This window comes from Dama dama, chromosome 23 (assembly GCF_033118175.1).
Source record: "Dama dama isolate Ldn47 chromosome 23, ASM3311817v1, whole genome shotgun sequence".
Taxonomy (NCBI): Eukaryota; Metazoa; Chordata; class Mammalia; order Artiodactyla; family Cervidae; genus Dama; species Dama dama.
The window spans coordinates 61,751,536-61,769,281 of NC_083703.1; the positions used below are offsets into that span (position 1 = coordinate 61,751,536).

The window sequence follows — 17,746 nt, forward strand, 5'->3', positions numbered from 1 at the left end:
TACTGCAAGGATATTGGATACTGTGAATTTCTGCTCACCAAAGTCACATGGAATGGGTGATAAGGAAACGATTCACCACAGTAAGGGATGCACAGCAAACAAAAACAAGAGTTGCCTGTTAGGTCCACCCAATCTTAATGCCAAACCAGTGAAAAAGATGCTGGTTGCCTTTCATGGGATACTTCCTGTGTTCCAGACACTTGGGCCACTTTCCATGTGTTAGCTCATTTAATCTTGAATATGATCCTCTGAGACATGTTCTGTTACTAGTCTCCTTTTACAGAAGAGGTCACAAGCCCCAGTGGTTCAGGTAGACTGCTGAGCCAGCCCATGGCAGGTGAGAGCTGTAGCAGTAAGTTGAAGAGGCCAGCTTCCAAAACCCGTTCCAACCACTACTATAGCTGCCTTTTTAAAAGACTGTTTATGTTTATATTTTTAGTTATAATTGACAGAAACTACACAACTTGATAGGTTGTTGATACATATATATTTGGTCATGCTGTGTGGCACATGGGATCGTAGTTCCCCAACTAGGGATCAAACTTGCAACCCCTTGCAGTGGAAGCACAGAGTCTTAACCACTTGATCACCAGGGAAGTCCCATGTTTTGACATGTATACACACACCATGAAACCATTACTACAATCAAAACAGTGAACATATTTACCAACCCAGTTTCCTTATGTCCTTTGTAATCGTGGCCTCTAGCCTCTCAGGAAGGCAGTGACCCAGAAGCCAGAAATATTCTGGATGATGTAGCTCCTTGGGACCAGGTGCAGCTGCGCTCCAGCCGTAGGTAGGCCCTGTCCGCCTGGGCACTCAGGGCCTCCTGCTCCCCACTTGACGGCTTCCAGAGGGTCCACACCTGGGCCACCAAGTTCAAGGGCCCCAGGCCTTCCGGCGCCTCCGCTCCCACCTCTAGCTTCTCCTCCCCCACCAGCTTCTCCGCCACCTTCACCCACTCTCCCACCGCTGCTTCCCCACGCCCCCCACCCTCCGCCTCCTCCATGAAGATGGCGCCCTTCTCAGTCGTCACTTCCTCGGCCTTCCCGCCGGCTCCAGCTCGAGCCCCCCACCCTTCTGTGCGACAGGTTGCTGGGGCGCCGTCCTGACAAGGTCGGTTTTCCGGGCTCAGGTCAGTGGCCGCGGAAGCCTCCTCCTGGCGCTCCCGCACATGCGGGGCGGCCCCAGGGAGGGCTGTAGGGTCTTGGGTACCCGCGTCCCCCAGCCTCTCGGGCCCCAGACGCGGGGACCCTGCGCGCGGCGGTTTCCAGGCCCCCCGAAACCTCGTCCGCCAAAACCTGCGGGAGCCTCGAGCCTGGAGGGGCGCAGGGGCGACGCTGCGGATTCCGCGAGACGGACGGCTGGGCGGCTGGCGGCGACCCCAGCAGACCTCTTGCGGGAGGAGGAGACGCGCCGTCTTCTACGGGGCTCGCCCCGCCCGCCTTGGGCCCCCACCCCTTTTCGGATGTGATTCACAAGAGTTCCCTAGCTAATAAGGGGCGAGGGACCCGGTGGAAGAGCAGAGGGCTGCGACTGCAGGCACCCAGAAAGAACTAGGAGTCGGGGGTGGAAAGGGGGTGATGTGGAGGGGTGTAGCAAGCAAAGAACAGCTCTGAACAGGGACCTAGATCACAGAGAGATAGAACCTTCCATCAGAGCCACCATGCCAAGCAGTAATTTCCCACCTGCGGTGGACAGGTGGGAGTTGCTCGGTACCCACACTCTACTGTGCCCTCCGGGGAGCTTTGCAGAGGATAAATTACTCAGGCAAGTGCAAAGGACTCAAGAGGTATATTTCGGTCTCTGACCTGACTGAAACTTGTATAGTAATTGTCGGGCACACGGAGGTGCTCAAAATATTTGTGGAAAAAGAAAGAAACGAGGTTGAAGTGGAAGAATCAGGGACAAGAGAAACTCTCAGATGCAGCCAACCAGGGAGCAAGTGGGTCTCTGCCTGGTTTCCTTCCAAGAGCTGGATCCCCATGGGCTGGTGGGATGAACGTTGCTTTACCTCCTCCTAGACATGGGGGCTACCCCTTGTTCTGTTCCATTTTACAAATGTGAACTGTAGTCTGAAGTGCAGGGCCTGTGCCTGGATAGTAAGAGCCTGGGTGGACAACCTTCTGCAACCCTAATCCCGCACATGCCTGCCGTCTGTTATCTCAGCTCCCCAACTTGTGGCCCATGGTGGTCAGTACACCTAATACTCCACCCCCTCACCTGGAAGTCCTTGCCACCTCCTCCAGAAAGCCTTCAGCTTCTTCCTATCCAATGGAAAAGACAGCTTTGAGCTGCCAGACCCACTCCCAGGAATGCAGCTCCTGGAGGGCAAAGTGGATGTCTTTGGGGCCCTAGCAAAGGACTGACTCATTGGGATGGAGTTACTCAAGTCAACAGGCTGAAGAGAAGCCCAGCCCACTGCCTTTGAACATAAAACACCTGTTAACACACAGTCACATGGAATGTCCCATAAAGTCTTGGGCTGGACTCTGGAATTACTTGCACTGCTTCGCTATGGACACTCGCTCCAGACCACAGAAAAGCAAGCTCAGTCTGAGTCCCGGATGGGAGGATCTCACTCAGTACAAGGGATGGGGCTCAGAAGAGTGATGACCACCTTCGCTGGACTGGCCAAGCAACATCAGGTGAAGCCATGCCTCCTTTCAAGAAATCTGTCTGAACCAAATGGGTAGGCACAAGTGTGGCCAAGGTCAGGTCCTAGCTCTGTCACTGACCAGCTGTGCACCTTGAGCCATGGATGACACTTTTTTCTTGGACAACCAGCATCCATTCCTCATTCTAACAGTACGCCAAAGTTCCTTTGAGAAAACACTCCTCCCCTTGGCTTAGTCTTGTCACCACTGGTCTACAGTGACTGGCGTGGGGATGGCACAGAACACCATCAAGGCCAATGAGACAGAAGATGCTTACAGGGCTTCTGTGAATAAAAGAACTCCTCTCTCCTTAGAGAAGAGGGTCCCTTTCCATTCCTGGTCAGCACTGTGTGAGAATGACTGCAATCATGGCAGCATGCTTTGATAAAGGGACAAGCCACATGGAAGGGCCTGAGGATGGTCACAACTGCACAAGATATGGCAGAAACAGGAATGCTAAGGCCTACCATGTCTGAGTTGCTGAACCAATACTAACCTCAAGACTGCATTCCATCTGGCATTTGCAGTGATATGAAATTTCATTGAGTTCATTTGATTTTTTGATTCTTGCATCCAAGATTATTAAGTGATGGCACGATGCCACTTACCTCAAAGATCTTTCATTTCAAAGTACAGCGTTTGTAGGTACTAATACTAAGGGTTCTTACTGTCTGCTCTATTATACCCACCATCCCCTTGAATGCTAATAATGTCTAGGCTCCAGTTCTTTCTCAGGTTCTCTCCAACCCCTTCCCAGTGAGACAGGTTCACAACTTCCAAACACATCATTCAGAAGTTTTTAATAAACAACTTCATTATAAAAACTTTTTTTTGAAAATGTAATTCTGTAAAACATTGAAAAATCTACTTTAACAAAGATAGGCCTTGTGCATTTTCTAATGGCACTTATATTTTACAATTAAAAACCTTGTTTTATATAAAGCCAAAAATACTCCGAGGTTATTCACTGTGTTTACAAAGTGCTAGGTTTTGTCTTGTATTTTTCTCTTTAAATAATCTGGTATTACGAAAGAGTGGCTCCAAAGCCTTGACCACTGGGAGAGAGGGAGTGGGGTGTATGAGAAGTGGTGTTTCAGGAGTTCCAGTGCCAAATGGTGAGAGCTGGAGAGGTGCATTATGGGGAGAATCCACTAAGGAAGTAGGCGAACATCTGAAGAAATTGAACTAGAACATTTCTTTTCAAACCCCTCCACACAGGCACTTGATTACCATGGTGGATCCTCCTCCTGTCAGAAGCAGTACACCCCTTTCCCTCGCCACAGACCCTACTTTCCAGTGGTGAGGTCACAGCCAGTTCCTTCCACAGCAGGTTCAGAGCTCCAGGAGAGGCCAGGGTGGGATCCCAGAGGAATCTGGACTTTTCTGGCCAACACCTGCCTAAGGCAAAGTTTATTACATAAATATCCTTGTTAAAAAGCAAAATATTGATCCTGTACAATATAAACTGTTAAAAAAAAAAAGTCATGCTTAAAAATAGCTCCTAGATAAGAGGGGAGATGGAGGGGGGCTGGAGAAAACAGCTACCAAAAAGAAGGAGGTGTAGGGACTTAAAGGGCTACTAGGGTAAAGTTTAGGGCAGTAGAAGTTCAACTTAAGACAATATCTACGAGCAAAAAAGGAATCACACCTGCTTCCCGGATTTCCATGAACAAAATGCCATTTATAAAAGGTTATGGGAAAAAAACTCATTGTTCCTCTCCCCTCTCCCAAGATGTGCAGATCCTCTGAGCTGACCCAGCTGGCATGCTACCCCCTGGCCCCCCAGGACTGCACTCAACCCTGACTAGCTTCTGTGCAGAGGGGGAGGTGCCTGCCACTGTTCAGGGCAGCTCATCGCTGACAGAGGTTGGAAGCGGTGGGGAAGGGGACATCACCCCTTTTCCTGGTCCCTGTTTGGTCTCTGCCAACATGCCATGGCTCCTGTCCTGGGCAGAAACCCCTAGGCTCTCATGGCCTCAGTAAGGGTACTGAAGTGGGTTTGGTACTGAGTATGATAAAGCTGTTCTTATCCTTTGAACAACAGGTCAATAAGGACTTTTTTTTTTTTCTTTTTTTTTTTTGTAAAGGGAGGTTTAAAAAATTGCTGGGTATCTACAGTCCAAAAAAAAAAAAAAAAAGGTGAAGGCAGATGTTCCTCTGCACCAGCAAAGTTCACAGTGATAGGAAAATTCTTTGTGGGTGGGAAGGGCATTGAAGGAAGAACAGGAGGAACAGGCTGAAAGGAAGAAGAGGGGATAAGGGGCAAGGCCCCAAGTTACAAGGTTTTAAAGTTGCTTTGCCTGTCCTATGAGTTTCCCAGCATCACTAATGGGGGAGAGAATTCAAGGGACAGGAAAGAGCAGGCAAAGAGAAGAGACTCCTCTAACAGTCCAAGACTTTATATTCCATAGCCAGAGGCCCCTTTACCTCTGTAAACAAAAGGTGCAGAAAAGGTGGCAAGGAGGGGTGAGGGTTGCTGGGTCTAGTGATGAAGGTCAGAGACGACAAGGGCAATGGCGGCACTGAGTCCCGACTGGGTCCTCACTTACCATTTCCTATATACGAGTCCCAATAACATGCATAGCATGCAGAAGGTGGCTGCGTACCAAGGTGGACGCTTTTAAAAGTAAACCTTAATTAGTCCCTGGGACTCACTGAAGCTAATTTTTAGAAGCAAATCACCTAGTCTGATTCTAATCTTGCCAGACATCTTTATATCTGGTTTTCTCTTTTTTTAAAAAAAAAAGTATCCCAAGCTAGCCTGCCTAAATGAAAACATGTTTATTCATTCCACATTGCTTCCAATCAAGGGCCAGGAAGCTACATTTTAAGGCTTTCGCCTCAAAGAAAGAGTACTGGCCTGCGCTGAAGCAGAAGCGTGGGTCTTGGACCTGCTCAGTTCCTGATGATAAACCAAAGTGATTTCCAGACAGGAGGGGGACGGGGAGAACTGGGAAGAGGCTGAGGCAGTTCCTTGGGAGTCTGTCCTGAAACCCTAGTGAAGAAGCCAGAAGCCAGTATGAGGCACCTGCTGAGAGAAGTGCCCAGAAACTGCTGGCTGCCATCTGTAGGAGTTAACAGTAAAGAGGTAGAAGTGTGTTTCTGAATCAGAGTGGAAGTGTCTCAAGAGGGCCCCATACTGGTGGTCCCTGAGTGGCCTCCCTTCCACGAGTGGGAAGAACGAAGCCCATGCAGAACTGAGATGAAGCAGGGGTGAGGTTCAGTTGGGCAAAAGCTGTGCTGTCTGCAGCAAGGGAGCCCCACAAGTCAAAAGAATTAATCGTTTATTGCAAGAAAACTTGCTGAGTACTGACGGCAAAAGTGAGAGGGGCCACAAGAGGAAGGTGGAAATTCTTTGATGGAGAGCACAGAAGCCTATGCACAGTGGCCTTGAGTCCAGAGGGACTGCAAAGTGGAAGAGAGAGGAGGAACACTGTGGAGAAGAAAAAAGTTTGGTATGGGAGGCAATGATGTTTACCTCCCATGATACATCCCATACATGATGTATACCCCCCATACATGATACGATGGATGATTAGGACTTAATTATCTGCCCAGTCCTAACTTTCTGAAAACTCTTCTTCCAACAATTCCACAACTTCCTGAAAACGGGACAGGCAGGAGAGACATATGAGAGGCTCACACCCTCTCCTTTGCTATCCACACCAGCCTAGAACCCGAATCCCTCCTTCCAAGACCAATAACAACTCATGATATTCAGGGTAGGGATTAAGGAATGGGGGGGGCAGGGGGAGTGGAAGTGGGCATGCCTTTCATTTCTTCCCCTCTCTCCAGTTCAAAAGGAGGATGAGGGGGTCATGATGTACTTGAAGAAAAACAGAATTGCAGACCTGTGAGAAAACTGCTCCAATCTTCTTGCCTGTCTCCTGTGGACTCTGCCAAGGAAGGCAAGAACAGACACAGTCATGGAAGATGGCAGAGACTGAAGCAGTCCAAAGTCAGTTTATTTCCCCACAGGGGAAAAATGTGACCTCAAATGAAGAGAAGTCGGGACCCGACTCCGCCTTGTAAACAGGGCTCCAGTTAACACCAGGTACCAAGTGGTTCTGGCTGGTGCCAACTGGAATGGACTGGTGGGAATGGATTCACGGTGTGTAAACAATGTTCACTGCAATCATTCTAAGGCTAACAGCTCAGCAAGGGAGGTGAAATGGTGTGTCTGAAGCGACTGTGTAAACGGTACCGTTGCTGGAAAACACTGACTGAAAATGGAGACGTTGGGACAAGAGGGATGAAGGTAACGGGGAGCAAGCAGAGGCTTCCCCCCTGCCTGATGACTGGAAGCAGGCGATGGACCCTCTGCAGGAGGGCCTGACCAACTGCTGTGGGGTCTGCAGGCTGGGACCAGAAGACGGGCTTCTTGGGCTACTTCTCTCGAGGTCATCCGAAGTAAAACCCTCTGTGTCTTCAAGAGACCTCTCCCTTCTTCAAAGAGAAGGAGGTTCCGATGCTTTGGAGAGGGAGAAGGCTAGGTGTGGCTCCCGATTCAGATTAAAAAAAAAAAAAAGTAAAAATACCTGAAGTCCTATTGTATGACATCTTTTCATGGGGTTAGGGCTCAAGATTCTTCCCGGAACTAATCCTGGAGCTTAAGCCCCCAGACCAAGTGCTGCATACAGATGCTGGAATCGTTTCTTTCTGAACCCAGCTCTGAAAGCTCAGCTGCCTTCACGGGGGATGCAGATGGGACAGGTTCTGAGGCTCCCTGACAGAGCCGGGATTGAGCTGAGGGCCTCCTTGCGGCTACTGGAATGCCTGGTGGAAACGAGGCAGGGTCGTGGTGCTCAGGCCAGAGGTGAAGACAGGTGGCAAGGAGTGCAGTGGCCCAAAGTTCAGCGGTCCCCCAGCTCCTGGGGAATCTTGAGGCTGAGCTTGCAAAGTGGTGAGCAGGGGCTGAGCCTCAGCCTGGGAGTAGCCCATGACCAGGCCTCCTGTGGCCCCAGGTGGGTTACATGGGGGTAGGTTGAGAGGAAGAAAGCCCAGTAAGTGGGAGAAGTCCACATTAGCAGCGCAGAGAGCCTCAGAGAGGTTGGCGGGGCTCTTGGTGAGCAGTGCTTCATCTAGGAGGGCCGCAGCTGCCGCCGGCTGAGGTGAGGTGGGCTGGGGTTCAGCGGATGAGAGAGACAGGCTTCCAGGAAGCTCCGCCAGAAAACTATCCACCTCCACTTTGGGCAATTTGTCGGGCAAGTATGAGGTAGATCCAAGCTGGTATTTTGGAGGAAGCTGAGCTGGAGAAGAGATAGGTGAGGATTCCAGAGGGTAGCTCATGCCCATGGGCAGCGTGTTGTGCACCAGGGAGTGTGGCACGCCCGCACTGGGCATGGCAGGGATGTGGGCACCGTACATGCCCATGGGCAGCATGCCAGGGAAGGCCTTGGCCCCCACCACGTCCCGGGAGGCCACACACAGCACGGGGCTCAGCTCCTCCTTCACGCTGACTGCGGAGCTGCAGCTGAGCAGGCCGAGCATGTCCACCGGCTCCGTCTTGATCTTGAGCAGCTCTTGCGAGTGGCTCTTCTTGACGTGACGCGTCAGGTGGTCTTTGCGGCCGAATCGCTGGGCACAGTACTGGCAAAGGAAGTCCTTCCGGCCTGTGTGGACCACCAGGTGCCGCCGCACGTCCTTACGAGTATAGAACCGCCGGTCACAGTGGTCACAGGGGTGCTTCTTCTCCTTGGCACCACCTGCTACCCGGCGTGAGTGGGCCTTCAGGTGCTCCAGCAGGGCCTGGGTACTCTCGAAGGTCTGCAGGCACACCTTGCAGCTGAGGTCGCCACTGCTGGCGGCATGCATGGCCAGATGGCGCCGGTAGCCCAGCTTCGTATTGTAATTCTTACCGCACTCAGAACAGTGGAGGGCCTCCTTGTTGGGGTCATGGGTCTGCAGGTGGTTCCGCAGATGATCCTTGCGGTGAAACATCTTATCGCAGTACATGCACTGGTGGGGTTTCTGGGCTGAGTGGGTGGCCATGTGCCTGCAGGCAGGGATGGAGGACAGAGAAGAAAGAAAGGAGATCATAAGGGCTGGCTAGACAATGGAGTTGTGCACTAACAGGCAACTAGACACAAAAGCTGTGGTAGAGGCATGCGATGGAACGGAGCGCCATGCCAACTACATTCCATCCTCTACCACCTGCAAAACCACATGTGCTGCTCTTCTCTGCAGCACTGAACTCAGCAGCAAAAATACCAGGAACAATCTAAATGTCCATCAGTAGGGAACTGGCTAAATAAGTAATTCTAAGACCATAAAAATGACTCAACTTTTTTTTTGGCTGTGCAGCATTGTGGGATCTTAGTTCTCTGACCAGGGATGGAACCCAGCCCCACAGCAGTGAAAGCGTGAAGTCCTAACCACTGGACCGACAGGGAATTCCCTCCTTAATTTTTTAAAAATAATGAGAGCTTTATATATACAACAGGTAACAAGCTCCTAGATAAAGTGGGAAAAAGCTATGAGACAGAATAGTGCCTATGGAATGGTACCATGCATTGGAAAAGAGAAAATTTATGCATGTTTGCTCATATGAGCTTAAAATATTTCTGAAAGGATACACAAGAAACTAATATTGGCTACCCACAGGCAGAAGAAAGGGCAGCTTTTCTGGGTGTGATGAAGAATTTTCATTGTATACCTTTTGAATTTTGAATTACGTGAATGTATTTCCTTTGCAACAAAAAGTGTATTTATAAAAATTTAAGTGACACAATAAAGGGAAAATGAAATATATCTAAACTTCCTGATCTGGAACAATCTCCCAAGAAACAGCGAGCCAAGTCAAAAAAGGAAGTTCAGTATGGTGTATGTAACACAATCCCCTGTGAAAATAAAAAAGGAAGGGAATACATGTTTGAATGTCTCAAGAGGGATACACAAAGAACTGACCCCAATGGTTGCCTTTGAGGAGAACAGCGGCTTCAAGTGTGACAATTTATTTTTCACTGCATGTCCATTTGTACCATTTAAATTGTTTGCCACGTAAAGCATTTAAACATTTCAAAAGATGTGTTTGTGATATGGGACCTCAGTGCCCCTTGGTTTACCTGCTTCTGCTCCTATCTGGCTGGAAACCAGCTCTGAATCCAGGAACTACAATCCAAAGCTCCATGGTATTCAAGAATCAACTCAGCAAGACTTTGAGGTCCCATCGTTTACAAGCTCTGTGTGAGCTGTGTCATTAACCCTGTGTTCTAAGAAGCTGACGCACAGGACAGCCCCACCCACCAGTCAGTAAGTGGCAGACAATGCATTTAAACCCAGACCTTCTCGAGACCTGGATTCACTTAGATATGCCACTGCTGTCTCTAGCACAGCACCCAGTGATTCTTTCTACCTAGAAGGTATCAATCATACCCATTACCCTCATGTTCTTGTGAGTGCTCACACCTATAAAGGTTACTATTAATCTCCTGTGACGTAAGTGGCATGGTAACATATGAAAGGAAGATGCTGAGTGATCCACAGTCTATTTCCCTCATTTTGAAGGTGAGAAAACTAAGGCCCAGAGAGGTTTAGTAATTTGCCTAAAATTCTACAGTGACTTTGGGCGGAGTCAAGGCTCCTGTCTCCTGGCCCAGGACCTTTCCTGGAGCCTCCCACTGACACTCAGACTGCCACTAGAAAAGTCTACGAGGACACCCCCAACTGATAGCCACGTAAGACACACAGAACCGAGGCATTCCTGAGGATCACAGAACTGTCACGAGGGCAATCCTAGTCACATACAACCCTGTTACCTATTTTAGTTCCTTCCTATCAACTGTTTTCCAGACAAGGAACTAGAGACTTTCTGTGGTCATCTTGTTCACGTATTTACTCGTGTGCTGTCTGTCCCTGCTACTGAGACAGTAAACTCAAGGAGGGTCAGCAACAACCCCCTCACCCCCAACCCTGCATCTGGCTCACTGATAGGAACTGTCTGCTCCTATCACTGAACACTGTGCCTGGCATGTGACAGGAGCTCAATAAATGACAGTCAAGGGATGAATGACTGTGCATCAGGCAGTCTGCATCCCTGGTAAAGGGCACGTTCATGGTCCTCTGATGGAAAGGCAAGGATAAAATCAAAATTACTTCTGAGTAGGCCCTGCACCCTTCAAAGCTGCTCTGTCATATCTGCTGTACACCAGGGCTTTCACATTCCATTTCACTTTAGATAGGGGTTCTTGAGCTTACGAGTTTCAGGAAATCTTCTAACCCAGAGGACACCAGGGACTCTACAGAGACATAAGTAATCATGTGAGCAATACGATCTTGGGTAAGTTAACTTCTCCACTCTGAGCCTGCACCTTACAATTTACAGACTGGACCAGAGGGTCTCCTTTTCTTTTTAAACTTCTAAGGCTGATGCCTAATTTGGGGCTAATACTCTCCCCATTACCTGACACAGGCAGGGAAAGTAGCACAGGCATACCTTGGAGATATTGCAGGTTTGGTGCCAGCCCATTGCAACAAAGTGAACGTCACAGTAATAGGAGTCACATGAATTTTTTGGTTTCCTAGTGCATATAAAAGTTATATTTATACTATACTGTGGCCTATTAAGTGTGCAATAGCATTATGTCTAAAAAAACAATGTATACATTTAATTAAAAATACTTTACTGGGGACTTCCCTCGTGGTCCAGTGGTTAGGGCTTCACCTTCCAATGCAGGGGGTGCAAGGTCTGATTGGGAGCTAGGAATCCATGAGCCTCTTGGCCAAAAAACCAAACCATAAAAGAGCAGAGGCAATGTTGTAACAAATTCAATAAAGACTTTAAAAGAACAGTCCATATCACCTTTTAAAAATTTTATTTAAAAAAAAAAAAGAAAAAAAAAATCTTATTGCCAAAAAAAGTGCTAGTTATCATCTGAGCCTTCAGCAAGCTGTAAACTTTTTGATGGTGGAGGGTTTGAAATATTGTGAGAACTACCAAAATGCTTCACAGAGACATGAAGTGAGCAAATGCTGTTGGAAAGTTGGAAAACTGGGCCAACTTTCTTGACTGAAAGTTGCCACAAAACTTTGTTTGTGGAAAAAAAAATGCAGTATCTGTGAAGTGCAATAAAATGAGGTAAGCCTGTATTGAAAAAAAAAAAAAAACACCTCAATCTAGTCTGTTCATGGCTATCTGATATTGTACCCATCCAAGTCTAGTGTTTGAATAAAAAATACCACCATTATTTTTCAGTGAGTGACCTCAAATGGTTGACATTTAGGATACACTTATGGGACAAATTAACCTCTACTCTTCTGCCACAGATTAAAGCCCCACACTCAGTGGAGTCGCTCTGGCTTTATCCCTGGGAATCTCAGGCCAGGAAGAGGTATGGGAGCGTCACCTACCTATACAGCTTGTACTTGGAGGCAAAAGCCTTGCCACAGTGCAGCTGAGGGCAGCTATACGGTCTCTGTTCTGGATGGGGGAGGCTGTGAGGCCTCAGCTTCTCCCCATTTGAGAAGGGTGTCCCCGAGATTTCACATTGGCACTTCACTTGACTCTCCGCCTCCCGGCCCCGAGGCCGGGGCACTAGTTTCCAGCCCACTTCCTCCTCCTGCTTTGCATCTTGAATCCAGGGGGGGACGCTGGTGAAAAATGTGGTCATGGCAAGGCTAATGGCGAAGGGCCATGTTATTGAGAAAGCCTCCCCATCAGCTCCACAGGGCTCTGTGCTCTGTCACAGCCTCCAACGCAGCCTTCAGAAAACAATCTCTTCACCTGAAACATCAGAACACCTGGTGTTAGGGAGCCCAATACCATGAAAACATGGGCTCTGGAGGCAGACAGAGCCCCAGTTCCATCCCAGCCCTTCCACTTTGAAGCCATGTGACTTTCAGCCAATTACTTACTTCCCTGAGCTGTTTCCTCATTTATAACATGGGCTTAATAATCTCCTACATCATAAGAACCTTTTGAGGGTTAAATGAGATAATAAATATAAAGCATTCAGCAGAAGGCTGGGCACCTAGTAAGTGCTACATGGTAACTATTACTACTAGTACCAACTAGGCTAATAGGAAACAGAATAATCAGAGGAAGTAAAAGCCCTAAACTCCCTTTTCCTTCCAACTTCACTTTTACATCCTCTCCACTAAATTTAGACAGCAGCACCTTCTCCTCCTCTTCACCCTACCTCCTCCTCACTTTCTACAATTCTCCTCCTCATGGAGGTGCTAAGGAGCAATAAAATGCCCAAAAGGCATCAGAAGAGAAAGAAGCCTTTACTTAGGAAATTTACACCCTGGAGAGTCAGCCTCTGTGCCAGATGTGTTTCTCAACAGTGCATCAACATCAAGAGGTTCATTTGAAGAGGCAACAGCAGACTCAGCATTTCCACTAAACCAGTACTGGTCCCATCCTGCCCTCCACCACTACTCTGGGTCTCTTGGTCTCAGGGCCCAAACCACACTTCTTTAGCAAAGCCCGTCCAATAACTAAGGTGTTGAGCGGCCCCTCCTACAGACCCTCATAGAACACATGCACGTCTCCATTGTGAACAGGTAACATACTTGCATTAGAACTCAGATTCCACCACCAAACTCAGATACTTTGAGCGCTCAGATCATGTCTCTTTCATCTCCATACACCCAGCATTTAGAAAAGGACTTTCAGCTTTCTTTTTAGATGAGGACATAAGTCACTGAATGTAGTGGATTCCTACAGGCTAACACGCTCAGGAAGTTCTGGTTTAAACCGAGTTCCAAAGGGGGAGACCATATCTTGAAGTCTTTCTACTGGGTTGTGGGGGGAGCAGGTAAGCATAGGTGACACAACTTCTTTACTGACATCAACTCAGAGGAAGAGAGAAAGGGCATTAATTCTCAAAAGGGGCACAGCAGACCCACATTTACACTCACAAGCTCACCACACAAACAGGTTACCAACCTCAATGTAACTTGCTACAACAGGGGAATTTCCTTTGAAGAGCTCATGTCAAAATTTGGTCATGAGGCTTTTCCATGTGAAGGGAGCAAAGCGGGTATGTAGGGATTGTCCACGAGAATCTGGGGAGGGCTCCAACTGCACAAACTAGCTGTGGGCCAAAGAATGCTTGCTCAGCTCATTAGCACCTGCTGCTTACAGTGACCATTCAACCAACAGGCTGGCCATGAACGAGATGATGGGATCAGCGGGTTCATGCCCGAGAGAGCTTTGCTCATCATTAACATGAGCTACGTCCTGTTCAGGAACCATTCCTCTTGTTGAAGAAACACTGAAATGTAATATGATAAACAATTTCCCCATCATGAGTGGAGATGTGCCTAGAAAGATCTGCACAAAGGTGGCTGCATTTTGCATGACTCACGTGCTAACACTAAAAACTAGTCCCACTTGAGCCTTCGAATCATGGCATATTTGTCTACTTCACGATTAACCTCAAAGGCCTCTGACGTCCGGCTTTTATTGTTTAAGTCCCCCCTTCTTCCAAAGGGTGGAATTATCTGTTTATAATAGCAGTGATTACTAGGCAGCTTGGAATTGGGTAGAGAGCGAGCACGAATTTGAAAATCTAGTTTGGAGGGAATTTCCCCCACCTTCAAAGTCAAATTTTGCCCCTCACCCCACACGTGAAATCACGCACCTCTGCCTCTGGAAAGCTGGGAATGGCAGCCAGAGGGAAGGAAGCAAGTCGCATCACTCGGCTGACGTGAGAGGGAAGCCTAGCCCTGGAAATTCCGCACAAACTCAGAAAGAGAACAGTACGTCCCCCACCTCCCACACATCCACCTCATCTGTTCTCCTGAACAAGCACAAACAAGACACAGCAGTTTAGTATGCTGCTACTGAAAGAGTGAGTAATGGGCTTCTAGGAAAGAGGCTGGTGGTGGCTAAGAAGAGCTCACGAGGCTGCACTGATAGAAGCAAAGAAGGAAGGCAGCAGCCATGTGCTTGCCCTGATCTGCACGTATGGGGGCTTTGGCTTTAGTGTTACCTTAGGAATCCTTTAGGAAATCTAGTTTTTCTCCCTCTGTCCTTTGTCTGCAAACTCCTCTCATCCAGGAAGATTCCTGGGCCTCTCCCACATTATCCGAAGGCCTATTTCTTCGGATTTCTTCTCCACAAAACTGCGAAAAACAATCCTGCTTCTCTTTCAAAGCTGTTCTTCTGGTCTCACATTCTAACGTTAACAACTGTAGAAGCTGACAGAACCTGTTCCCATAAAACAAACACAATCAATCCCTCCCAGTTACTGGTATAACTCGGTATATTTTCATCCTAAGATTCCTTCTGGCGCCTGATCTCAAGAGGGAGGTATTGTGGAAAGAACCTTGGACTTGCTATCAGAAGAGCTGCCACTTACTGACTGTGAAACCACGGGTAGGTCTGTTTCTCTGAACCTCAGTTTCCTCAATTTCTAAAAGAGAAATTAGTTCTTACCTACCAATATTCTCATGGAAGATTCAGTGAAACAACACTCTTAAAACATCTGACATAATATGTGTGAATACAAACAATGCAGTCTCTGAGGTCTAAATTATGTCTCCTTTTCGGCACAGGGCCTGAGTAGTACGTTTTTTTTCTCCCTTAATGTGACTTCTCAAGCCTCAGAGTGAGTTTCCTTCCCTTCCCAACACCTCCCCAGAATGCAGCCTTCCTCTTTTCCCCCACAATTAACCCTCAGCACATCCCCGGAGCCAGTCCCCCTTTACTTTATCTTTCTCCAGCACCATATCCTGGGCCTGAGTTCCTTCAGTTTAGGAATCTCTTCTATTATTAAGGCTCCCTAGTTAAAAATTCTCTACAGCCCTCTTGGAAGCCTTTAAAAGAGGCAGATTAGTCCCTCATCTATCTGTCCTCTGCTGTGTGCCATGATGTCTGCTGCCCTCTGATGAAACTATAGTTTTTATGGTGTTACATCATCTCTATAGAAACTGCGTTCTTTCTCCATTATTAGCCTGTTTCCTCATCTGTAAAACTAAAAATACTTACCTCACAGGCTTGTTTTAAGGATTATTTTAGTCAGGTATGCAAAGGGCTCAGCATTCGGCTTGGCTTGCACTTAAGTACCCAACAAAAGGCAGCGATTATCTTTGCTTTTGTATTGAATTGCATGTTCCCACCTTCGCCAGAGTTGAATTCTCCCAAATCTCCCCCCAAACTGTTAAGAAATAGCCCCCCTGCAGCAAGGAAAGGGTTAATCTCTAAGTGTTCTTAACTAGAGACCCACAGAGGATTAACAGCTCCACTTCAGTGACTACCCTAAAATAGCTTTTATCCCTCCTGCCCAAGAGCTACTTGGGGATCTGAAGAACTCAATTCAACACCTGCCGAGGAGGAAACACACCCAGGAACTTTCCTTGGGGTGGACAGAATCTTCCCCTAAGCAGAACCCAAAATAGCAACTGGGAAATTATAAATAGAGATAAAAAAAAAAAAAAAAAGTCCTGACCTGGGCAAGGAAAGATACACTGACTGGCTGGAGAAGGGCAAGAAGGAAAGGGAGGAATGGGTATAGCTGCCTCGCAACCCACCCCCCGCCCCCGCCCTCCCCGCCACACACACACACACTCCCCAGTGGTGAGAGAATTAAATTACAGGGAGGCTGGAGAGTCTCAATGGCTTGCATCATTCCAAGAGACATCAAACAGGATTAACAGGGGTTGGATTTACTCCCGGGCTGCTAGTTCTAGTGTAGACGGACCCTCTTTGGAGTCCTTTTGATTCCTGATTTCATCTGATTCCCCATGACTCCCACTCCTAAGGAGGTCTTGAGCAAATGGCTGCAACTCACAACAGACCCATTTTCACCAAGAGGAAACCTTATTAGACCCCCACCCCAATCCGGTGGCCTCACCTTTGGAGGTTGGGTTAGAAACCCCAGGCAAGGCTCTTTCCGAGTCCCAGGCAGACAGGTGGGAAAACACACAAGCCAGGAGATAGGAACACTTACAGGTTAAAGTACCAACTCCCCACACCCAATATCCCCTTATCTTGCACCTTGCAGGTCCATTTTCCCCACCAAGACGGGGCCATAACCTGGGACAGGATTTGCAGGGGACAGCTTGGCTCCTGAGCAGTTTCTAGACCACCATACTGCGTGGCGGGGAGGAGGGGGTGTGAAACGCCCCGGGACTGCGAGGGCTGCGGGTGGACGGCTGCTAGACAAGGGACAGAAATTCAGGGAGAAGACTGGAGGAGGTCTCAGGAATGAGAGGGAGGGAGGGGCGAGTTATCTGAATCCCAAAGAGACCCCCCACCACCACACCCACCGCAAAGAAAGAGAGACGGGCTGGGGATGGTGTACACCGGCTGGAGGGTTAAAGGGGCTAAAATAAAAGGCGAATTCCCTGAATTTCAAGAGTCTCAAATGGTACTGGGTGGAAGCTGTCTGGAGGTTGGGAGTAGGATCGCCGAGGAGGAAACTATGGGAGAGCTCATCTGGGTTCCCCAGAACCAAATATTTGAGGGAAGCCTCAAAAGGGGTTATGTGGTTCTGGGAAATGAAACAGAGGGGAAAGAGCGGACTATATGGAGCAGTAAAGGGGGTTATGTGGGTCCGGGTAGGCGTGTCTGAGGGGAGGGAGCAGGTGCAGCTTATCTGCATCCCCCAGCCCCGGGTCCCTGGTAAGGTCAGCTGCGCGTTATCTGGGTCTCCAGGGAGCCTGGGGGAGCGGGGGGTGGTCGGGAGTAGGGGACCTCCAGGGCTGAGTCTCCCGGTTTCGGGTCTCAGTAGGGAGTAGGCCAGAGGGTTTCTTCGAGTCCCCAAGACCCAGGTAACGGGTCTGAGGAGAGTTCTGGTCACCCCGGGGCCTATCTGGGCCGGGCTGGCGTAGAGGGGGCCTCGGGTCGGGGGTGTGGGCGACCGCGCTGACGGGCCCACGATGAGGGGCGCTGCCGCTCCGGGTGCCCGGCGCGCGGGCGCAGCGAGACGGCCTCCCGCCCCGCTCCCCGCCGTCCCCCGGGGTCACCGCCGGCACTCACCGCGCTCCGAGCCCCGCGCTGCGGGCCGGGCCGCGCTCGGGCTCCGCCAGGCCCGCTCAGGCCCCGGTAGTGGCGGCGGTCGGGCCATTGTGCGGTGCATTGTGGGAGCCTCGCGAGCGGGCGCTCGGGCCGTGGAGGGGGCGGTGCCGCGGGATCTCTATGG

At 49.1% G+C, this 17,746-nt stretch overlaps 1 protein-coding gene across 4 annotated transcripts; it reads right to left on the reverse strand.

Moving 5' to 3' along the window:
* Positions 1-3,431: 3,431 nt before the first annotated feature.
* PLAGL2 (PLAG1 like zinc finger 2) lies at positions 3,432-17,675 on the reverse strand. Of its 4 annotated transcripts, XM_061127040.1 has the most exons (4): positions 17,584-17,656; positions 14,594-14,811; positions 12,006-12,378; positions 3,432-8,652 (listed from the first exon to the last, which is right to left on the reverse strand). In XM_061127040.1, exons 3-4 carry the CDS (start codon positions 12,263-12,265, stop codon positions 7,422-7,424), a joined length of 1,491 nt encoding a protein of 496 aa, XP_060983023.1. In that variant the 5' UTR covers positions 12,266-12,378; positions 14,594-14,811; positions 17,584-17,656; the 3' UTR covers positions 3,432-7,421. The 4 variants fall into 4 exon arrangements, with proteins under 4 accessions (XP_060983023.1, XP_060983024.1, XP_060983026.1 ...); XM_061127041.1 differs by lacking the exon at positions 14,594-14,811 and having other exon boundaries at positions 17,584-17,675; XM_061127043.1 differs by lacking the exons at positions 14,594-14,811; positions 17,584-17,656 and adding an exon at positions 16,457-16,534.
* Between the last annotated feature and the right edge of the window lie 71 nt (positions 17,676-17,746).